At 39.7% G+C, this 25265-nt stretch overlaps 1 protein-coding gene across 2 annotated transcripts in view; it reads right to left on the bottom strand.

Annotated features, from left to right (window-relative positions):
- Positions 1–25265, bottom strand: part of ppp1r16b (protein phosphatase 1, regulatory subunit 16B) — a 100924-nt gene that overhangs the window by 15476 nt on the left and 60183 nt on the right. For both annotated transcript variants that reach the window (XM_073469178.1, XM_073469179.1), the window contains exons 3-5: positions 22323–22393; positions 6357–6502; positions 3349–3452 (exon numbers count right to left, since the gene is read on the bottom strand). In XM_073469178.1, the coding sequence (XP_073325279.1) occupies positions 3349–3452; positions 6357–6502; positions 22323–22393 (321 nt within the window). The remainder of the gene's footprint in view (positions 1–3348; positions 3453–6356; positions 6503–22322; positions 22394–25265) is intronic.

The raw sequence follows: 25265 nt of genomic DNA, 5'->3' as shown, positions 1-25265 counted from the left end.
TTCCCACCTCGTCAAATATCGATGCACGTTGCAACTCAGCGTGCATTTTCTTTTCACAAATGACAGCTTGAAGATGCCGTAACAGCTGTTCGATGTTGGAGAAAATATCGCAGATGACGGTAAATATCACAATATTTGATAACGTCTAATGTCTGCCCAAGCGTACACACCCTAAATCAATAGGAACACACAGCCTCATACATATGAAGAAACTGGTGTGCAAAGAAGAAAGGACTAGTTTAGTTCGCTGCAAGTTTCCCCGAAAGTAGGCAGTGAAAAGTGTAAACGAAACCTCTAGGTTTTGTTCCAGAAGTAAGAAAACACAATTTAAAATCCCACTGACACTAACAGCATTAATAATGACAAATCCAGCCTTTGAAAGGAACTTTCTCTTGTTTGTTAAAAAACAATCTAACTTCTGTGTTTATTAAAAGGAGACCTATTATGCTTTTTCGTTTATTTCCTTTCCTTCAGTGTTTTATATTCATGTGGATGTAAAAGAGAGTGGAATGTAAAAAAGGCCAAGGTCCGCACCAACAGAAGCTCCTGAAACGCCTCGTCAGTAGTCCTGCCTTTAATTCTGTGACTTTGTGACATCACACTACATCGCTATGTCACTACATGGCCCATCTGGCACATAAGAATTCATTTAGCACAGCTGCTTAATTGGTGTTAGCGGTTCTGGGTCAGGCGTGTGTGAGCTGACCAATCAGAGATGGGACAGGAGCTAAAACAGATGGGGAATACAACAATGCAGCTCTGGACAGAATGAGAAAACTGATGTGTTTTTTGAGATTAATGATAACATGATAACATGAAAAGGAGCATAATATGTCTCCTTTAATATTTCTGATTAAAAAGGAACTTAATGAACACCACTACCAGCCTTTCTACAGCTTACTAATTAAGTTATGTCTCATTTGTTTAATCCATACAAAAAGCGAAGCTTAGAAACAGCAATTAGCCACTTTCTGGAGGGATTATGTGCCAGACTATTTCATGGCTGGAAGAAATAACTTGCTGGAGCAGAAAAACAGCAAATTCTAGTTTTGACACGTTTTTTTTAGATTGGTATTAATCTTCTAATCTAACTCTGCACCACAGAGCGAATAAGCAAATTACCAAACATGTTGAATTATTCCTTTGAACCAACCACATCTCAGCAGCCAATCTGGCCAATCATACTACAGTATTTCTCTAAAACTCAAAGCCCCCGCAGCCACAGATTTTGCAGCTCTGTTTCCAACTGTGTGCTCACACGCCTGCCTGTAGACGTAAGTGTTTACCAGAAAACAAAAACAAAACATTGATGAGTGCTTATGTCGAGAAGGCTGAGTGTGATTTAACTGCAGTGTAAATAAAGCTGTCTGTCTTTGTGTCAGTCTCTTTGTATCACACAAACACAGACACAAATGCAAACACGTCCAAAACCCAGTGCGAGTTTCCCTCCCTCCCTCCCTCACTGAAGTGCATGTCAGCGCTGATCTCCTTGAACTTTCTTTTCTCCTTGAACTGCGCCGACTGCGGCTGTTTACAGTCAGACGGCATGAATATACAGTATTCCAATCTGCATCCCGTTGGGAGAAACAGACCTGAGTTAATTTCTCAGAGCTCCCCAAGTGTCAATTCTGAAACTCTGTGGGACACTAAGTGCTTTTTGAGGTCACCACCTCGCTGTCATCACCCTCAACAATCTGTTCCTGTGGTTGACATACTTATTAGACTGCAGGAAGCTACAGAAGCCCTGCTTCCTCCCCAGGAACAAGGAACCTTTGGAGGAACTCAGTGCATTTCCACCGCAGGGACCAGGGTCTAAATTAATATCCGGGGGCATTATTTTACCCCCCAAAGGGTCTCTGCTTTCCAAAAGTACAGGAACTTTCAGCACTGAACATTTCCCTTTTTTTTAGTACTCAAACCACCATTATAAAAATCTGCAGCTGCAAACCAGTGTTTTTTGTTTATTGCCCTTCCACACATCAACATGGAATTACAGAACAAAGCACGACAGACGGACCGACAACAAAATCCAGGAACCTTCGTTGAATTGTTGCGTGCAAAAAACGCTGTTGCTTTTCAAACGTCAGCAACCCTATTTGCCTACTATTCACGTAGACAACAACGTAGACAACAACTACTTTTAGGTCCTTGAAAAGTGGTTTATGGGACTAAAAGTTCAGAGTACTTTGGTCAAAAATGTGGCTAAATCCTCACTCATCCTGCTGCAGAGCTTAAGGAAGTTTTCTATTGTATGTTGCGAGTCAAAAACAGGTTTAAGAGACAAAGACAACTGTCAAACAAATAGAGTTGTCTGATACTGAACATTAGCCCCTAAAAGTTAATCATAAGCTTCACAATTGTAACAAGGCATGATAGTTCTGTCAAGCTTTGGATGTCTTTACAGCTCAGAGGTGTGTGTATGAGGCTATAGAAGAGCAAATACACAAGTTTGGAGGACTGGATTAAACACTGTGTTTATACTCTGTAACGAAGGAGCAAGTGTAGCAAGTCGGGCTAATTAGCCTTCTACCTTCAGCAGTGACCAGGCAAGCCAAGGACCACATCGTTAATAATCAACAATATGTACACAATATATACTGTGTAGAAGCTGTCCTGGATGCTATGAGAGTTTATGCTAATGTTACCTGTCAAGTACTTTTTGGATTATAGGAAGTTTACACTCCAGAAACCCAGGTCAGCGTTTCCTCTGACAGCTTTACCTACTGTATGTTTAGCAACCTAAACTTGAAGCCTTTTCTCATTAACATTAACACAAACAACAGTCTGACTTTGTTGATCACACTAATTAACACGAGGACTAACTTACCACATATGTAGCCTCGCCATCAAGTGCATATTTAAGCATCTATTTTCCAAGTTTCTTCTTTTAAAACGACTCAAGCTGAAACACTAAAAACTTTCAAGACACAGCTGACAAAATTTGTCGGTCGTCAAATTTGATGCTAGAGAGAAACCTGCTTTTGTCTAAAACTTATGTGCTGAGCGAGAATGAAAAGCTTGTCAGGCGTAGTTACACCCAGCAGGAGTTTTCAGCTTTTTAAAAAGGCACATGTGGTTATCGTGGATCAATCTTATGTCAGACTGACTTTCAACTTCACAAAAACTATGAATGTTTAAAGTTAGGTCTAACTGGCATAATATTGAAGAAAGTAGACACAGCACACTCCCTCCAATGGCGTAATTACTGTACATGGAGAAGCCTTTATCCTTTTTATTAAATCTGTCTGCAGACATTGTGAGAACTGAGCTGATCGACTGCTTAAAGAGTCGGTCCACGGACCCAGACATCTGCGGTCGTGGCATCTCCTTAAACATTTTTTACTCTACCTCTGTTGGCCATAGCTGTCTCAATGATATCCAGTGTTGGGTCGTCTTCACACAGGTCGTAGGGCATGTTCCCATCAGAGTTGACCGCCAGCAGATCTGCACCGCTGTGGGAAAAGAGCAAATAAATAATTAACACCCTTGTCAAATTATGTGCAATATCCGTGTCTCACATGAGGAATAATATGAGGAAAAGTTGTTTGTTGATCAAAAATAAAGCGCTTTCCAGCCAGAAAACAAAACCAGACAACATCTAAATATAAATCTGGGAAGTTTTTATATTTCTTAAGAGCTTTGTTTACATCAGCAAAGTTTTTAATCATCAACAGGCCTGTATTTCATATTCTGATTAGTTGTGAGCCCCAATAAATGCTGAGAAATAGCTGATCTATAACTCAAAGTGTTGGACGGGAATGACAAAATAAATCTCAGTTGGATCACTATTGATGATGCTAATTAAATTCTTTCAGTCCGGAACAAGTTGGCCTGCATTATTCAGCAGGTTTTAATCAGTAATTTCACTGTGGATAATGAGTCCAAGTGGAATGATGAGGGGGTTGACAAGTCCTGCATGTCAACAGATGGCAGCAGTGTGTCTGTATGTTTTGTGTATTTTGTGTGTATTTTCTATTTAGTGCACAGAGGCTTTAATTCAGCCCTTTAAGTCATACAGCCTTCTTCTGACAGCATCTGTACGGGCCTCTTTGTGTGCGTGTGCCGTTGTATCAGGATCTAATTAAATACTAATTGTCTGTGATCATGTTCACAATGTATATGTCGGTGTAACTCTATGTTCTCTCACAGGTGTGAGTGTGTCAGCGTAAAGAAATCAACTACGCATTTTTTTTACGCTACAAAACCTGGGCCAGTGTTATTGAATTATAAATGATATCACATAACAAAGACAGCTAATAATAAGTCATTATGTGCCGTTTGTAAATTATCACATGGGCCCGGGATGAGAGGTAATTAAATATTAGCCTTTATTAACTTCCACTGGAATTGTATCGTGATGATATGTGATTTCATGTTTCAATGAATTCTGATGTTTTAATTAATGACTCAAAGCAAGTTTTAATTAAAACTGCAGTCCGGCTGATGATGTGGTACATCAGACAAACTACGGTTACCTCCAATTAATAGTATTGTGCATCAATTTGAATACTTTATCTGTGAGTTTTGATATTCCTTTATATGTTCTCTGTTTCTTTCCCACATATTGTGCGTCAGAAGTAAAAGACAACGCCATTTTCCATCTTCAAATCTTTTTTTTTGTAAATGATTTTCTTTATTACTTTACTTTCTCTTGCTACTGCTATTTGTGGCCATTTCGCATTTCCTCTACTGCCATGTGCATCACCTTCAATTTCTGCTACTCCAGGTAGCAACGTCTGTTGTTTTTGGATCAGAAACAGCTCATTTCTCTTGCCCAGAACTCAAACTGCCTACAGTGGGCCACTGGGGACAGTAGTTGCATACAACTAAGTAAGTACCTGAATATTTAACAGCAAAACAAAATTACGGCCATTAATTTCAGACTGTGGTGTGTGTGCAGGGTTTACAAGCTGGTAAGTGCTTCTCACTCCACTTTCCGATATCAACTCCATGCAGACTCTGTGGGGTAAGATATATGTCCAACTGTGAAATGTCAAACTAACTTCATCTTGGTGAGTTTTTTCTGATTGAGTCGATTTACTTTTCTCAACTTCGACAAAAATGTTTTCCTCATTTCCTGATACTGCGACGTGCTGCTCTGATCAGTGATGTGATCAATCAATCACCTGCTGAGCTGAATCACACAGCCATTATCAATGTTGTTAAAAGATAGGAAATGGACTTGCATGAATCTTGCAGAAAAATATCTGGCGTATTTAGATAGCTGGTGAGTGAGTATAATTTGATGCAGATCCTGATAGAAATCTATTATTCCTCCACAACACAGTGGAGATTCTGACTCCATCTGCCTTGTTTTGTTGCCCGAGTGTTTGGCTGTTACAGATTTGGCGAGCTTAGATTATGGCTAAGCAGTAATGGGTGGTTTCAGAAGTTAGAGTGATACAGAGCTATTAAGTGTGGTATTGGATTAGGCTTGATTGAATTAAAGGGGACGGTTGGGCCTTGGCCAAGGTATGCACTCTACTGAGTGCCATTTAAGTATCATGTTTACAACTTTAACATGCACCTTCAGAAGACGCCATGCAAGAGCGATACAGCTCTTCCTAACCAAAGCACCCCGAGATATTTCTATGCTCAGCTATCAATCAAATTGCCAGAATAAATGTGGCAATACATGTTTCTGCAAACCAGATGTATGTTGAAACTTTCTTTATATTACAACTTCATGTTTTTTTTAGGTAAAATTTTTTATTTTATGTTGTGACAATGCTGCACATAAGATCTGGTTAGGTTTGGACACAAAAGTGTCTTTGCTAGGGTCAGAAAAAGATTCTGTTTTGGCTTAAAATATCTGTTTTCGTTGGTATAAATACAGTTGGAGTTTGTTCCAACATCTCATCAAAAATATCAGTTTTTGTTGCCACAAACACGGCTGGAAATTGTCCCAAGGTCTCCTTAAAAATATTCAGTGGTGTCACACTTGTAAATGTTGAAACGCACGACTTCAAGCCCATCCCCTCTAGCTCCTGATATGAAAGTCAGGACACAAACATACAATGTACATATTGTAGAAATGTCAACACAGGACGACACATACAAATGTGAACGTATCAGTGTTTTGCAGAATCTTCAATTGCTAACATTTTTTTCTGGCGACTGGGCTGCAGCCATTCAAACATCCTCTCACACATCGATGGAACATCCAAATAGAGCAATTAGGGGTTCAATATCTCGCCCAAGCACATTTAACATACAGCTGGACCAACAACCTTCTGAATAGTTCGACCTCCTGAGACAAAGCCAGCTCACAAAGTGATAGCACGAACTGCCTTACTCATGACCCTTTGTTTCAGGCGGGGCCGGGCACGTCCACTATAAATCCCTGCATGTCTTACTGTGCAATGAGGATCTTGACCAGTCCTGCGTGGCCACATGTGGCAGCGGCGTGCAGCGGTGTCCACAGCTCGTTGTCCTGAGCATTGACGCTGGCTCCTCGGTCCAGCAGGATCTTCACCATCTCCTCATAGTTATCGATACAACACTGTAGTGAAGGAGAGAGGGAGGAGAGGAAAAGAAAACATTTGCTTAATTTCTGATTCTGTAATATAATTTCTTCTCTATAACCTCAGCCTGAATGAGATAGAGAAGATGCAAAGGTGGAAAAAAATCAGATTGAGAAAGAAACGGATAGAAGAGGAGAGAAGGCTGAAAGGAAAAATAGACAACAGTGTTAGAGACTATAAACTGTGAAGGACATCTGTCTGTATCCGCTGTTTTTAACTCAGTCGTAAAGTAATGTGAACGTTCTGGCGACAGGCTGCGATCTACAGTCTTCTGTTGTTTGGAGAGAAATGAAATGCTGAGCTCTCTTCAGTCTGGTGCAGCATAAAATTCATAAAGTGAGTACTCAGCTATGCTGCAATGATGCTGTGCTGTACGCTTCAGCACCTTAATAATTGGCAAGAAAGGGATGAAAAGAGGCTCATTTGTCAGCCAGAGAACACACAAACAAGAATTCAAACTGTATCCCTGCAAAAGTCCTTTAATGGCATACTGCAGAGTGACAAAGTGAGAACACATTAACCAATTTGGACACGTTCATCCTGACATTTCATCCAGTGTGTGGGTTGTTTCCTGGATCTGAGACAAAACTGAACATGCACCCATAACGTACACCCATCAACAGAGATGGCGAGACAAAGACAGACAGGGACAGAAAGTATTTTTCCTTGTTAATCTTGGGCGTGATTATAGGGTGTGGAGGAGGGAGAATTTTTCCATGAAATCCATCCTCCAATCTAGCGAATGTCAGCAACAGCAGTTTTCTCCATCAGAGCTAATTGGTCTGAGTGTGGCAGTGCTGTGCTGCTGAACAAAGCCGATTGGAGAGGACAAGAAAGGAAAAACGACAAAAAGAGACTGCAAGGAGCCGACATGGAGTCAAAGAATGGGATTACAGTGTCACAGTGGGAGGGTCAGATATAATCAGACAACTGAAGGATTCAGAGCAAAAGTCTGAGGGGCAATTCAGCAACAGCCTTTGTTATTATTTGTGCCGGTGAAGTTGTGGGTTTCAACCTGATCTATCACATGTTACAGAATGTCGTCCCCTCTCATTGCTCCAGTGTATTGAAGCAGAAATGTCATAAAAAAAAAAAATCCTTCTTTGTTCCCAGAAACAACCGAATGCTTTCACCCAGGTACACCTTCACTTTTGTGAGAAGCCACAGGAGTGTTTTGTCTCCGCTCGGAAATGAAAATAAGACATGCATCACAGTGAAATGTAGAATTTCCTCAGACAAAATGACTGCATTTAATCCCATTTTGACTCTACCCGCTGAGAGTCATCTCTCGAACATTTAAACAACGGGAGGAAAATGAAAGAAAAAAGGTTGGTGTCAAAATGGAAATGACAAAAATAAAAGAACCACATAAATCTCTCCATTGTGTCAACTAGCTGCAGCCTATCCCAGAGTGCACTGTGAATACACAATGTCGACCCTGGACATAAGAGCTAACAGAGTTTGCAAGAAGTGTTTCCAATTTCCAAATTGTTGATTGTTACCCATCAATTTAACCCTTTAATACACACATTAAATCCTCTATGTGTAGATCTTCTATGTCATTATAATATTGGTATGGAAACTGGCTGAGTCTACATCTTCTACACAGTTCACCAAACTTCGAAACTGATATAAATCTACTTTATACGAACTAGAGCTGAATCAATTAGTCAAACAACACAATCAATCAGCACTTTTTTGATAATAGTTGACTCGATTGTCAAGCTAAACTCCCAACACCGTCTGGTTCCAGCTTCTGAAATGAGAGGATGTCTCTCTCTCATAGGTTTCATGTCATGTTCACACTAAATGTGATTGTTTTTGCTACTGTCACATGTTTTATGAGCTAAATTATTAATCAGAACAATAATGAGTAGACAGGAGGATAATGAAATAATATGTTGCAGCCCTTATCTAAATGTATTCAGGGAACACACAGCAAGAATTTCTGGAATAAAGTATCTTCTATAGAGTAAATACTGAGGACATGATGTTATAGTGGTCAGGAAACCTTCCTTCCTTCAAACTTCTGTTGCAGAAAACATTTCCCCTTATTATTTAGTATTATAAGGCCATTATTTTATTTTTTTTAATCAAAGGGAAATTAGGTAGCTTCTGCAATATTACAGCACTGTACAATTAACCAGCGCCAGCTTCAACTGATGTAAAAAGGAAGTCCCAAAAGTTTTAGGCAGCAGGTAATAATACCCGTTTTAATTTCCTTTCTTGGTTTAAAAACGAAACAATATAATGTAAGGATGCACAATAAATACCGATTAATTACATTATCAGCTATTTATCAGTATCAGTGAAATTCTAGACTATGAATAAAGCCAATAATAAGAAGCCAAGAGCTGTTTGCACCTTCAAAGTTGTTTTACCACCCACCAATAAGAAAAAGAAGAAGAATAATAAAATCATTCATCTTTGCTCACTTCATCTCAGACTTCAGGTGTGCATAAACCACAGGTAAAATACAAAAATGTGAGATTATTGTTATTGTATCAGTATCTATCATGAGAAACAGGTCATTATCAGTTGTTGGTATCAGCTGAAAAAAAATCCGTATCATGCATTATAATGAGAGCTGCATTTCTTTCACATTGTCCTCCATCACTGGGCAGTTAAATTGGTAACTTGTGTTTCCAAGTGGTGTTATTGTTTGTACCGCTGTAACAAAGACAACTGGACTGTGACCGTTTTCCTCAGAGTTGCAAATAACAACACTGCACAAAACATGAGTTCATCCAATCATTTAGCCTGTAAAAGAAATTGATAGCCAGTTAACCTTTCTTTTCGCGGGTGACCGCATGCTCAGTGGCAGACAAAATATTATAGTGATAGCAAGATTTACAGGGAACCGATGTAAACGCTGATTGTTTCACTATTCTACATCCATTACATTGTGCAACCAACATTTACTTCATTATGATACGCTGAAGCAGAAAACTTGTCTATTGCCATTTTAGGAAAAGTGAGGGGCAGCACAAGTTTGTGTGTAGAGCAGGAAGGTGACCTTTAGACACCAGCAACATCAGTATCTGGCTGAGAAGCGGCCAAAGAAGCGAGTTACAGGAATTATGAGTAATGTGTCAGAGCCTGAGCCTGAAAGGTCTGATATGAATTTTGAAAAGTAAAGTGACCTGTAAGAATTTAGGGATCATAAGAAATAACATGCACGGTTGACTGGAAAGATTCACTGTAACTCCTACAGCAGTGTTTTCCAATCAAGTCCTATAGACGCTCTGTCCTGTGGGTTTCTGTTCTAGTTATGCTATGAACCCAAAGTCTGTCTCTTTTCAGGCATGAAATAAGTCTCATTGTCGGCTTCGCCCGCTGGAGTCTCTACATTCATCTGAGAACATTAGATTCAGACTGGTGCAGAAATGTTACACAGTGGGACCTTGTGAGATTGTACGTGTTTATTCAGACATGGGACCATTATGGAAATATTGTTTTATTTAACAAGGCGCAAAGTCTCGAAGGGGTTTTCTAACTGGTCTCCTTCCCTGCACTCAATTTAAAACCCAAATTAGAGACACTGCTAAAACATCTGTTGTGTTGAGTGATACGCTTCTTCCAAAAAGTTTATTTTCCCAAGAAATAACTTTTCACCTTTTTGCACTCATCTTCAAATATTCCCATCCCACTGAACCTGCTCACCATAGAAACCTTGAGAAGTTGAGGTGTGCATTGAAGACTGTTTTTCTCTTTCATGGATTTACATACAAGATGAGCTGAAGTGCAATCTCTAGAGGTTTCAAGTATCTGGGAACAGGAGCCAGAGTCAGACAGTAATACAGAGAGAGGCATGAACCTGAATATAAACCAACAGGGTGGAAATTGTGAGAAACAGAAGTGGTTGGCAGATTAGAAGAGAGGTGACAGACATTTTTGGAAAATGCAAAAAAGCAACCGCAGACTGTTTTTCCTCTTATTGACTTGATTTAGATTTAGACCTTTGCTTTTAATTGATTTTAAAAAGTAAAAAAAAAAAGTAAAAGTAGAAACATTCGGCATGGATAAAATATACTAGCAAATAGTAATTCCTGCTTCTCTGACAATAAATATCCTTGTTGTAATGACTATTGGTTATTTAAGTGTGATCTAGTGTGATCCAGCATGAAAGAACTGAGCAGAGTGGGGGTTTTTTTGCATTACGGTGAGCAGATGTGACTGTGAGATGATTCAGAGGTTGAAACCGTCATCTTCTGTACCACGTTCATCCATGCCTGCCTCAAAACATAACCTCAATCTGTCCTCTCAGTCGCCTGTCCTCCATCTCCATCTCTGCCTTCCTACCACTTAAAAAAAAAAAACGTCATCTGAATACTTGAACAACAATTAAAAAAATCGACCGTTAGACCACACTGGGGAGAAAATGAGATGTGTGCCAGTTGTGTAGCTTCGAATGTCAAGGCTACTCTGATAAGACAGCTCTGACAGGAGCGTGGGGAAGCACATAAATTAATATACAAACACAAGAGAGGAAATGAAATTACTTCACAGATGCAGGGGACAGATAGCAGGAAGACAGATAAGAGGTGAAATAGATGCATAGAAAACACAAACCGCTGACTGACTGGAAACAGCACACGCTGACAAACACATCCTTTGAGTAACGTTTTAGTCACAGTGAGAAGTCTGTACGTGAAGATTTTAGATTTAAGGCCTTTATATACACAGTCCGACACTTTCACACACAAATGGTTCTGCATTTTATCCTGAGCAAGTTTTAAATTTTACATGTGAGTTAAATCAAGCTCATTTACGTGATGTGTCCTAAAGCAACAGAAAAGTCTGACCTTCAGATCATTTCAATGTCAGGATCTGTGTGACAAGCAGGACAGCAGGTACAGATCTGAAAGAAAACGGCAGAAAATGCAACTACAGGCCTGGTTAAACACTTCTTAATCGCTCAAATCTTTCCGCAGTTTAGACAGGACATGACAGCTGTTTGGTTTTCCCTTGTGGGGAAAAGAAAAGGCCCAATTAGAACTTTGCTTTCCAATGTGGAGGTTTTATTTATGTGCCGGAGCCAAAGAAATGGCCACAAACAAATGGTGACAAGCGAGAAAGAGAACGATGTGGCTGAAACACTTGATGAAAGTCAACTTAAAAGAATAATGACTCTGAGAGTTCAGGACATATGATCAATACTAATTGATTCTGAACATTTTAATAGGCTACTTATTTCCCGCAGTATCGATACATCAGGACCAGCTGCTCTTTCACGCCAGCATACGCTCGCCTCCTCCAGAAGTAAATTAACTTAGATGCGGTCGTGCTGAACTCACAGTAAACAAGCCTTGTTGTATTCATCTTCTAATAAAATATAAAATTATAAAAATCCTTTTGCATGCCGTCAATGTGTCCATGTTTTCCCCATGGTATCAAACATGGTACTGAATATCGATATTTTTCAAGATATTGTAAGTTAGAAATTTCAGTATTGTGACACCACTAATAACTCTTTGATCAGCATGTTCCATTGATTGACTGGAGGTGGGGACAAAATGAGATGCACATGGCTGCCTGCCTGCCGTCCACAGAAAAGGCGTAACATCCAGCATTCAAGCTGAAAATCTCTCAACTTTTCAGAAAGCCGCTGGTGATGTCACCATCGCTCTTTTTCTTTTTCCTGGCCTAGGTGATAATAGTGATTGTATTTTTGTCTCCTATGGATCATGTCATGCACTCACATCCTCTTGCTGATGCAAATAAAAAACAAATGGATAGTAAACTGCGTTGGTTGTCAAGATATTGTTGTCATAGAGACAGACTCTTCATCTTAGCGCTCCTGAGCACACAGCCAGCGCTTTTATGCCCGAAAGAAAACACTATGTGGTAACTTTGATGTATAAAGATGCTTGAATAATCGTTTTATAATCATATCGTAGTCCTCTGAATCTGATCACGGGGTGCCTCAAGATCGACATGCTTTGCAACTTTTGAAAGAGGAAATAACACATTCTTGCTCTTACAAAAAAATAAAACACAAGCACTAAAACACACTCACAAACTTACAATGATACTAACTTACATAATTAATCAGATTTATTGATTTAGCCTATTTTTTTTTTTTTGAGCTACTGCTACGTACGTGAAAGATCAACCCATCAGCAGTTTTATCTTGAAAGTAGAAAACAAGATATGAACTCACTGGCAACAACGAGTCTGTAGATTCACTTTAACTTCCAGGCAACCACAACTGTAGCTAACGTGGTGTCTGAAGATGACACTTGTCACACAGTATGGAGACTTTCTACTGATTGATTAAGACGATGTGGACAGTGGACATGCTATCAACCTCCGCTTAGACATTTGCTAGTCTTTTAAGTTAAAGTGTTTTCCTTAAACTCTGTAATGACCTGAAGTAGCAGATCTTAGAAGATTTTGGAGAAACTTCTGTAATATGTATATGAGGGGAAAAAAGAGCAACATGATACTAAAAGGAGGCAGGCAGATGAAAAGAAGAAAAAGAACACGAAGGCTCCAGTATGGAGAGCCTGGTCACACAGCACAGGAGGAGGTTTGCTTAGAGGTTTCTCTTTTTTCCTCAATCTTTTCAGCAGTCTGCACCGGACTTGGTGTGAAAGGATCATGTGCATTAAAACCACAACCTTTTTTAAAGTTCACAGAATTAATGCAGTTGGACTGGGTGCAAAAGGCCTCGACTGTGAAAGATGATGGACGGATAACGATGGTGAGAGACAGGATGAGTCACTGTCTATGTGAGCGCTTTTAAAAGCTGCCAGAAGAAGAAGTGGCATGTGGTTTAATTGTGCCAACTACTGCTATATCTCAAAAGCAGGGAAGACAACAGATTCAAAGGAAAAGACTGAAAAGCATGAGTCACACATTTGCTTATTTTAACATCTGCGTGTCGGTGTTTGATGGTATTAAATTGGCAAATTGTAAATCTTGTAACAAGGAGATGATAATTCAGAGAGCAAGTTATGGATTTTATTTTCTACCTGAGTCCGGCAATTGGCAAGCTCGAAGACATAATTCAGGAAAAATGAGCGACCTCATAAAACTAGACAAGAACGAGACTCTTAAGAGACACACAAGCTTGTCAAAGACATCCGATTCATTGATGGATTACATTACATTTAAAGCTCCAGCCTGCAGCAGTGGCATGACAGATGTCATCAGAAAAACCCAAGAGACTGCAACCTACACAGCAGCTAACAAACAGGCTAATCTCCTAACCTCCTTCTGAAGAAAACCCACATACTTCAGCCCACCTGCTATTGCTGACTGCTAAGTTACTCGTTTAGTTTTTCCTTTGAATAAAATCACAAAAGCTAATAAGCCACTAAACTAAACTCCACCCTAGCCTCCACCCATCTTGTCTTGGCAACAAGACAATGAGGCGAGCAAGGAAATAATGTGCCTTTCATGAGCAGACAAGGATGGGAGTGTGGCTCTGACAAAGGCTCAGATTATGCCTAGCATGGCTGGAAAACAACAGCAACAGTCTTGGGATCCGTAAGTGGGCTGAGAGGACTGTGGTCTGGGTTGAGGAGCAAAATGACGAGGAAATAAGGCTGAGACTTCCAATGAATGACTGAAATTTGATCAGGCTTAGTGCCACGAGGGCTGTTAGTGAGTGAGATGGCCGTGATGGGTTAAGCGAGCAAGACCTGGACCAGGGGCCTTGTTAGAGAAACTTCTTTAGTCCTATCTTATCTGTGTTTGGGATGACATTTAGGATTTGTAGTACTACAGAAACATGTTTCCTAACTGCATTTAGAAAAAACCTTATTAAAAATCTTATTTTAGGATTATCTTAGCCTGTTGGAGAAATATAGATGTTAGCCTTAGACTTAGACTTAGACTTCACTTTATTGATCCCGTTGGGATGACTCCCTCAGGGAAATTGAATTTCCAGCAGCATACAGTTCACAATAAACTCTTAGCTAAAAATAGAAAATAAAGATAGGAATAGAACAAAATACAATAGAATACAATAAAAATAAAATAAAATAAAATAGGATAAATAAAATAAAATAAAATAAATTTAAATGTAGAGGAATAAAATAAAATAAAAAAATAAATAAAATAAAGCCTGTTGGAGAAGCTAACACTGATGTTAGCTTGTTAGCGCTGAAACGTGTCAATAGGTTTATATCCTCTCCTCCTGGACAAGATAAATGCCTCCTAGTCATTGCGGCTAAAATTTAACGCCCAGTTTTTCTTGTCCATTACGGAAAAACAAGCTAGCCAGTGACAAGTGAAGTGAGACAGCCATTGTCATGGATACAAGCATTCTCATTTCTAAAGACAGATAAAGGCATGACAATACATTGGCCAATTTACTTTAGTTTCCAGGTCTAGTTCTTTATTTACAATAAAATAGGAGGTCTGAGATAGTATAGGACACATTGGTAATATAGGATTTTTCCCTATTTGAAACTTAAGTTAAGCCCCAGGTGGCTGAGAATAGGCTACAGCTGAGACTGTGGGAGGTTAAAAGATAAAAGGGCTTTACATTTTAACATTGCCGATAAGACTAATGCAAATCATGAAGAGGGAAGGAGGTCTGAGTGCAGCAATTCAAAATGCCATGTTCCTCTGTTTAGAATTAGATCCAAAAGGCTAAATGAATCGAATCCAAGTTGTGACAGGCAGCAGAAGTATGCTGGATGATGCCTCTCCTGTCTACCTCACGCATGGTCTAACAGGGCATCGACACTTGATCTCATCTCTGAAAAATACACGTTAATAAGAAACAGTGCTGCCGCCAAGAGAGGCTGGAGTGACAGTTCCTGGGTTATTACTGAATTTGGAGAGCAAGTACATCGTGAAAAAAAAGGCTGCCAGGTCTGAGCTGAAGGTTCTCAAGAGGTTGAAGTTAATGAAGAGCTGAATGACTGATGAAAAGTCTGGGATCACACAGGAACGCAGACGCATAACTCCACAGCTCAAGCCTATTACAGGACAAGTTAAAAGCCTGCCTCAGTCATCTCTGTCCCTCTCTCAGTCAACCCTGCATACATATTTGAGTGGTTGAGTCATTGAAGTAAATGTTTTTTAAGTGTGATTCCAGCAGTCTGTTGATGTTCTGGGTCATCATGCCCACTCAGGCACACCATCCTGCGGTTCTGAGGCAAAACACAAGAACTAACAGCCAGATCATAGTGATGTGACTTGGAAAACAACATGAGGGAGCTTAAAGACATCCGTAGTCAAGGATACCATGGGGGCTCATGGTAGTGGTGGTGTTACTATTGATACAGGTGCCACGTAGTTATATCCTTTAAACAATCATGTTTCACAGATTGGTGAATGCTCTATCCTTGCTTGGGTATGACTGAGCCTTTCATGGTTTATGATACTATCACCTGTTACTTTACTTTACAACTTTATGCTGTGCTTTGTCTGGTTAGGATTAGAAAAAGATTATGTTCAATTTTAAAATACCTGTTTTGGTCACTACAAAGACAGCTGGAGATGTTGCGAGGTGTCCTTTAAAACACCTGGTTTTGTAGGAAATTGTCCTGCGGTCTCCTTAAAAATATCAAGTGGTGACACACTTACAAATGTTGAAATTCAGTCTTGAACTGCGGTCACTGACTTGGCAGCCTTCTTCTTGCCAACACTCCCGATTTTAGCAAAAAGCTCACTATTTTTGAGTCTCTCTCCTGCTGTGCTCCAAATTTCTCCCGTTAGTCCCCCAATTTCACAGTGATATAAATCGAATGAGCATTTCTCAGTTTCTGTGTGGGATATCTGTCAACTACCTGGCAACCCAACCCAGAGGCAGAGGTGGGTGTGAACTGATTGGCTCAACAGGTTTGTCTGTGCTGGAGATTAAGTGCGCTTTTCAAAGGCGCCTTCAGTTATCAATATTTTGTAGCTTGTTAGAGGATATATGTGCTGTCACTACTACATTCCTGCTCATTCTTGATATATCAGCCATGATTTACTTTTCACTGATCACTCTCAGCCATCTGTTAAGGCACTGTATATAAAACATCTTCTACTGAGTTAGTGGGGCTTTGTTAGCAGTGCTATTCCTCAATAAAAAATGGTCTACGCAATAAGATATTGGATATTCTGCTACAGAGTTTTAAATATTGCAGGCAAGAATAGTGTAAGAAGAAACAACCACAGTGAGTAGGTAGATCAAGGGCTATGGGCAACAGGCTCAACAAGGGATTGAGCAAAAAAGCACCCTTCAATATTATCTCCAACTCCACCAAGAAACACCATTTCTGTCATACATCCACGAGTATGAAGGCTTGCCAGATGCCAGAACAGTCCACACAGTGCAGTCAGTCAATTTTATAACTCTGGGAATATATCATGGCAACTATAATGTTACTCTTATTCTTGAGAACAAAGAGGTAAACAGTAGAAATACAGGATTTTATGTAATAACAGATTGTTTTCAATACTGAAACCACTTTTTCAAAACTCTTCATACAGTCTGAATTACCAAAATGCATCTTGGCCAAACAGCTAATATCATCTCAAAAAACTCACTCAAACCATCAAATACTGACCTGAAAAACACTTAATGTTTACCTTGGAAGTTTGAATGATTTTTCACAAAAATCAGTATTTCATTATAGAATAAGAATAACACCTCTTGACTGTATTGACTCTACTAAAGTATTTGTGACAAGAATGAATCAGAAATGCAGCAATTGCGTCAGTGTCCTTCATTTTTTCTTAATCTTTGCATACAGTAATTTCCTTGTGGAAAAAATGAACACTCAATATTGTGCTAACACTTCGATTTCAATATGGTCACCGCAGAAAGGCGACAAATTTCCTCTCATTCTGTTTTGTTTATATTTTTAACAGTTTTGAGATCAATCTGTTCCATGATATGAAATGTTTTGCAGGTATTGGAGAATGAATGAGAAAAGAGTTCAGGGATTTTGGAAAATGTGGTCACTGAAGGCATTTTGTGCAAAAGCAATGAAAAGTGATTCACATTCTGGTCCACAAATGTATCCAACCAGTGGATATAGTCAGTTTCTACACTTTGAGTCCTCTGTGTTGGGACCACATGTTTAAATCACAGTCGCCTCGTTTAAATGAATGATGGGGTTGTGTGTTTGACGTAACACTGATGACGATCTGAACACAAGTTCATCCAAACACACACATGTATGCATAACCTTGTCATTGAACAAAAAGTCTATATTTATCCTTCAAATCACCCCAATGTGATCTACAAAACCAAGTGTAGAATAGGTACTACTTTCATGGAGCGTTATCTTCTCCAGGCCTGTGATAGTATAGCTGTGTTTCTGTATATGTGTGTGTGTTTGTGCCCCTGCAAGCTATCTATTGATTAATGTCTCATATCAGTGAGCTGAGACCAACCCTAGATAGGTGTGACATCTCATTTAGAGAAAACATCAGCCCCACTTTCCTTCATCTATCTCACACTCTACCATACGATACGTGTGTGTGTGTGTACATGTATGAATTCCCCATGTGTGTTTCTGTTTGTGTTGTGTCCTCCCCATCTGCCTGTGTGTGTACGGTGGTATTTGTCAAATCGTAGCAGAAGTGAAAAGGTCTCATCTTGAGGATAGTGCGCGGGCTGACCCATCCAAATAGCAGATTATCGGGTACACACACATTCAAAGCCGAAAGGTCAATCTGATCTCTTGGCAGCCAGCGGGCCCCTCAGCTTTTAAAAACACCATCCACACCGGTGGTGACTGATGGACTTCAATTCTCTCTCCCCCTGTTCATTTCTCTGCCTCCCAGCAGGAGCCTGAATATTAGGCTTTCAGCAGCCGACAGGGAGAAAGCAGGGCGGCTGTGTTAGCTGAGGCGGAGCGAAAAAGAGGAAGTAAACTGTCAGAGGTACAGTACAACCGTAGAGAGAGACAAATGAGAGGAGAGGAGGCCAGGAAGGATGAAAATCAGAGAGGAAACTGAGGTAATTAATGAGCATCACATCCTTTAGAGATGCTTTAATATGAAGAACCACTTGGCGTCTTTTACACTGTAAACATCTTCTCCTCTGCCTATAAATATCATGTTTAGACCTTGATGTGGGTTGAGGGATGAAAGTAAGATTCTGAGTTTATTCTTTGAGTTTTGCAGCGATTGATAAATCAGTGTACAAGGGACTAACAAGATGGTTGTATGCTTGCTTGTGTTTACAGGTTAGGCTGCTTTCCTCAGCGTCTCCAACCTGTTGCAGGTGAACCAGAGGCCTGCACTACAAAGCAGGATCTGTGATTACTGAGGTAACTTCAGGGTTAACGCCGGGCTTTAAGCGTTAAGAAGCTGGTTCACTTCTTACTGGGGTACATCACCATGGTAACTTGTGCTGCACACCTAACCTGCCCCGGAGCAGGTTCTGTCTGAGATAACAGACCGACACATATGAAAGAACCGACTTCTGACCAATCGTTTCTCTGTAACATGGCATTATCATTCATAGAGGATCCCATGGAGTTCAGTGTGCGGATGATGAGAGGTGTACTTCTGTGTAGGAGGGCTCTCTCCTGTCGTGTTCATTTCATTTTTTTCCTGTTGGCTGAAAGCAATGTCAAAGCCTTTTTATTGTGCTTTTTTGCACCCATACCCCCTCATAACAGAGACACATTGTAGCACTAAAGCCTCATACTTGTTATAAGACATGAAAGTACCACTATGACTTATGTTTTTTATATTTATTTTTCATTTGTTCCCAAGTCTGTCTGACACAGCGGGGTTGCAGCTGAAATAATAAGGCTAACTGTCATTAACTAGGCATCTAAGCACATTTTTTATTTAATGGAATACACAGATATAATTACAGTGAGATCTTGGGCAGTGATATTATAAGCCTGTTAATTTACGCATTCACACAGTCAGCAATTTTTATCAGCTGTCCCTCCTGAGTTTGGCAGCTGCAACTGTGTTTTTTAGCCCGGATTATATCTTTGTCTTCTTCCTCTATATGTTTGATAGTTTTCTCTTCTTTATAACATATTCCGCTCTGCTGCCAGTCCATGTTTGGGAATGGAGCTGCCAACACCTCCCCTTTTATGTACAAGTGCTCATAGCTAGATGTGGAAAACCTGGGTTGACTTATCGAGTTAATAACCACCTTCGTGCGACCGCTGAGCGTGATCGCGATTGTTAGGGTGAGTGAAGACAGATAACAGAAACATATCCTGGGATTGTTTAAGTCGCTTTGTAGCGCAGCCCTCTGTTTGAGTAATTGATCCCTTCCATGACCAGAAGAATGTGTTCCAATATGTGTGGGGGCAGGACTCACAGAGACAGATGGAAAACAGAAGACAATTTATATCTTTATGCAGGTAAGACTTATTTTAAAGGGACAGTTCACCCTTAAATCACCCAACAGTAAGGGGAAAGATATATATTTTTGATTTAGGGGTGAACTGTCTCTTTAAGCCTAAAAGATTAGCCACCCTGCTGACAGGCAGCACCAAGTAACAAAAAAAAGCAAAAAAAGGCTCGTAATTTTTGGTCCATTAACAATTTTGTGATGCATGTAATGAGAAAATAAAGGGTTTTTAAGGAGAGCAGTAACCTGTTGAGATATACAGCAGTTAGGACATCGTCAGTCATTTTGTCAGACTGGTGAGTTCACAGAAGTGCTGCCAGTCCTGCCACATTAAGAAGACACAGTATCTGAGCTCTGCCACAGATTTTATGCTCCTGGACGTTGATTGTGTGGTTACACTCTTTGCTGCATTTCAAAGTAAAATCTCCTTTGAGCTTTTGAATTCCTCCTGCAGGCAAACATGTTCTGCTGGAGCGAACAGAGCTAAGTGGTTCGATGCAGTTGCTCGGTCAGCCGTGTTTTTGTTTTGGGTTTGAAAAAATGTCCTTTTTAGCCTGAAGTCATTTCACATTAGTCCTGCTTAAGTTAGTCAAAAACTAGACAGCTTTGTGCAACGGATGAAGTAAGACTATCCAAAGTCTGAGCATGAGCTATCATCTTTGTGAATCTGTCCCCAGCATTTGATTTGATGTTTCTTCTTGGTAACTTTGACAGTTTCACATTAACTTGAGCCCAAAGAAATGTTTTGATCTCTTGCATTGTTGTGACGGGAACTGGCTGCAAGTCAGAGGAATGTACGGAAAGAACTTTTCAAATCAAAGGCTGGTTGATCTGTGAACAAATGAGACGTGTGATGATGCATTATTTACACAGTTAACGGAGCAGTCATGACTGAAAAGCGAGGTGCAAGTTTTGATTATGGCTCTAATTAACAAGTGAACATAGATCTGACCTCCTTTATCAATTTCCTACATCAAAATTGAATTATTTCCTCATTTCCTCACTATTAAAAATCATTTCTTCAGTGTCAGAAAACCTCAACACACTGCTCTGAACAAGGCTTTTAATGTCTACCGCTGCAAACTAATCACACCAGGAAATGATTTCATTATATTTCCGTAAAGACAAATGCGGACAGATTGTGTTTCTTTAAAACTTTTATTAATCAAAGTCACAACGTTTGACGGCTCCACGGAGACACAACGAGGAGATGTGGATTATTTGCCGACAACAGAATAAACTCATGAATACATCACACAGTTTGAGAGGGCAGGTAGAGTGTGTTTTGTAAAATGAGATTTTGTAGTTTTCAGTATTTCACATCAAATCTGATGATTAAAATGAGCAGTAGGTCAGTCTTGCAGAAGAAAGCTGTATGTATGTATATCTATTTGTTCATCAGAATAAAAACAGAAACTGATTTTTCTTTCTTGAAAGATGATGCACAAAGGCTGCGAAATATCTGAATTATTCAGTTACTTAGGAAAAATCCTAGGAGATGATGAAAATAAACACTCAATCTTTTGCTGCACAGTCTATTAAGACATTTTGCACATAAACTTCTAAATGCCATATTTAGCTGCCAAGGGAGATTATGATTTTAATTAAATTGACTTCATTTAAATGCAGTATAGTATAATGAGGTGGAGGAGTATATAAAAGCTTGAATCAATATGTAGAAGTTAAAGTACTAGACGGTATCCCAAGATGTGTCTCTCATTCCATTTACAGCTGGTTATCCAGATAATAAATGATCTGATCTTGCCTCTGCGTTTACACCTGGTATTTTCAATGCATTCTGTTTATCCTCATTATCCACAGCCCCAGACTCCCTTAAAAATAATCATAGTTTTGTGAGTTGTTAAGTCAGGGGAAACATTATAAACATTGTGAAACACTTTCTGTGACAAATCCTTAATTATCTGTCCCCTCTTATAAATTCTGCAAATTTATTACATAAAGTTATTGATTATTTTTGTATAAAAAATATGATTTTTCCTCTTACTCAATTCCTACCTCGTGCTGCTACTTTTTGTACTGTTTTGTATTTTTTGCACGCTGTTTGCTTCCCTGTACTGCTGTGCCAAATTTGAATTTTTCCTACGGGGGATCATTAAAGGTACATCTTATCTTATTTTATCTTATCTTATCTCTGTGTTGCAGATCTGCATATAAATGGGTTTTTTTTATTTGCAAACTGCCATGCAAGGCACTGGTCTAACCAATTAATTTTTTTAAATTTCAGTGTTTTGCCCAAGGACGTGGACAGGAGGAGCCTGGGATCTAACTGCAAACACTACAAGCAATGGGCGACCTGCTTTACCTGCTGATGTTAAAAGAAGAAATCTTGGTATATTTCTGATAAATCTAACAATCTATCTCATTGCTTTACCAAATATTCAGACACCGAATGGTTATTAAAGCTCCAGCTTCAGGGGGATATATCATCTGACAGAGAGAAATCAGAATCAAGCAGAGAGAAAAGACAAAGGGTGGAGACACATGTCGGACAGTGTTACCTGATGCAGGGCGGTGAGACCGTCTTCGTTGCAGAGGTCTGGGCTCACATTATTCTTCAGCAGGTAGCGTACTGGTGGAAAGAGACAGAGAAACACATGAGTAAGAGTGGAGGTGTGAAATAACTTTAAAAAAGGATCTCTATCAGTTGGCTTAAAAACTGCATTTCCTCTGACAAATGAAAACAGATTTGGAGGCATCACTTTCCTGCATGCTTCACTTGCACTGACAAATTACTGTTCTGTGGTTGAGAATTGAAAAATATCCAGCTTAATGTCCCAAGTTGTGAGTTCAGAGGCACACATGTTGCATTGTGACACAACCAGTAAGTAATTAATTTCAGAAGGAATATGATGTTCTGGCTGCTGCAAACAAACAATCGATGCAGGATAAAAGCATGATGAGATTCCACACAGCCCAATTCCTCTTGATAAGCTCGCACATCCTGCCGGTGCATCTTAACTTAACCTTTTTGTTAGCCAGTGACATCACAACCAATCAATCAGCAATCCATTAATCGTACTGCACCATCGTGACGCGTCCCTGCAGGAACTTCAATCTCTCAAATTATCAGCCCTGCCAGGATGTTACCCAACTGACCTTGGAAATATGGATGAATGATGGGTGAGTGTTGGGGGGAGGGTTGCTGATGGATGATGATGTAATGATGCCTGGGATTACACCCGCTTGTCTGCCTGACAGTCCAAACAGATAAACCTTCCGACCCGGAATGCTGATCCAAAAAATATCAGCTATCACGGGCTGCACACATTGCCTGACAGCTGCCCGACTGCTAACACCGCTAAACCTGCCGGCCTGAGCAGGAAGGGGCAGTGACACACAAGGCTCATCTCTACGTCATTATTATTATCCCTTGTTTTTTGGCAGAGCTGCCAGCTGCCTTTATTTCACAGACAAAAAAATAAAAAAGTGAGTGAGTGAGCGGATAAATCATGTTGGGACGCTGAGCGCAGAAAAGTCGAGAGATTTGGGATGATAGCTGTCACATCTGTCCCTCAGACTGACTGAAAAATGGTCACGTACACATCAACTATAAATGTCAGATTCACAAAACTTTATTGTCCATTAAATTTACATAAAATGGAGATTCATCTTTGGTGCTGGCATCTTGGACAACACACACCAAATACAAAAATACATAACAAGTCACAATAACTATACATTCAGGTAAGATGACACCTTAAAGTGACAAGTGGCTGTAATAAAAGTAATGAGTGGATTGTTCTTCCATCAATACATAATACACAGCAGCACTTAATAAATAGATAAATCAATTTCCATTAAAATAGGTGATGGTGTTGTTGCTGAATGCCCTAAATGGATGGGGGCCTATTTAAACAGGCTCTTAATGAGGAAGGTCACAGCTGATGGAATAAAGGATTTCTTCTAACTGTTCTTCTGACCACTGGGACCATCAGCAGCCCGATGGCAGCGGCTGAAATGCTGAGTCCAGAGGATGGGAGGGATTACTGTAGATCTAGATTGCCTTTTTGGTTGTGGATTGAGAAAATAAGTCCTGGAATTGGAGTTGTTTATCTTCAATAATCATATTGGCATGGTTGACAACTTGTGTCAGTTTGTTCTTGTGTTATACCGAGAGGTTTCCATACCAGGAGATGAGAACATTTACTGAGTGTGCTGACTGTTGTTAAAGGTCCAGTATAATGTCGCAGATTTCAACCAACTGAGCAACCCTCATCTCATCCTTCTCTACGTTGGCCGCCAAAAAACACAAATAAACATGAAAGGCGCTCTCTGGAGTAGTGTTTGGTTTGTCCATTCTGGGCTACTGTGGAAACATGTCTGGGCAACATGGCATTTTTTGGGATTTACCACTGAGCTCTGACCAGCTGGTGTGTTATCCATATGTATGTAACATGAACAGGGATAACACAAAATGATTTGGAGTTTTAATGCACAATGATGGTTGGTTTGTGATGATGATTTTTCACCTGTTAACTCTGTGTGACTCCATGCTGAGTTGACACATGCTGACCATAATTTCATTCACGTGTTAACCTACCTGATGCACTCAAAAAGGGATTTTGTTCCTAAATTTTTGTACACACTGATGGAAGCTAGATGGCCGAAAATGTTCTGTGTATTGCCAGATGATGTAAATTCAACAAAAGACATATTCCTAAGTGCGACCTTCTTTTCTGTATATGAGCAACATGGCAGACACCATGGAGGACCTGCTCCGTTTGTATATATGAAGGGCTTTTTCTAACAAAAACACAATCATTAAGATGATTATACACTAACGAAAACATAATTACAAATTTGATATTCCATTTCTGCCCCTAAATCCCCTTAAATCCTATACACTTAACCGTTAAAGCTCCTGAGAAGAGAAAAGCGAGGCACTGTCCTGCTTAACTGTAGATGCTGTCGACATCGTCTTAAAAGGTGCATTTACTGTCTATTACTATAGCAAGATATTTGAAGTAGGTGACCTGCTGTACTTCCTGGCCCTCCATACTGATTACCTTGTAGGTATGACTGTAAGACTGTGCAGTAGACAACAAATGAATAGGACAACGGTATCTCTTCCATTCAAATGTTAAAATATTTTTGAGTGATTGTGAAGATGAAACATCAGATTATGTTGAAAATCAAGCAGTTTTCAAGGATTATATTCTTATTCAGTCTCCTAATATTGAAAACATAACTTTGTACAAGACTTTGTACGAACCCTGATTTATATATCTCGTTTTCTCCACATGCAGCTCCGGGGTACCTGGCACACACACTATTAGTAAAGATAAGAAAAGTTCGAGCTCCTTGAGTAGTGCCCATGATATGAACTGCATTTTTATGTGACAGCTCATAAAAAAGAGGAAAGGAGGTTTGCTCAAGAGGCAGGTCATCACGACAAAATGAATATGAATGAAAATTGAACAGAAGAAAGGTTAGTATTCATG

Source organism: Pagrus major, chromosome 6 (genome assembly GCF_040436345.1).
Source record: "Pagrus major chromosome 6, Pma_NU_1.0".
Classification (NCBI taxonomy): domain Eukaryota; kingdom Metazoa; phylum Chordata; class Actinopteri; order Spariformes; family Sparidae; genus Pagrus; species Pagrus major.
This window is presented reverse-complemented; position numbering and strand designations above follow the sequence as displayed.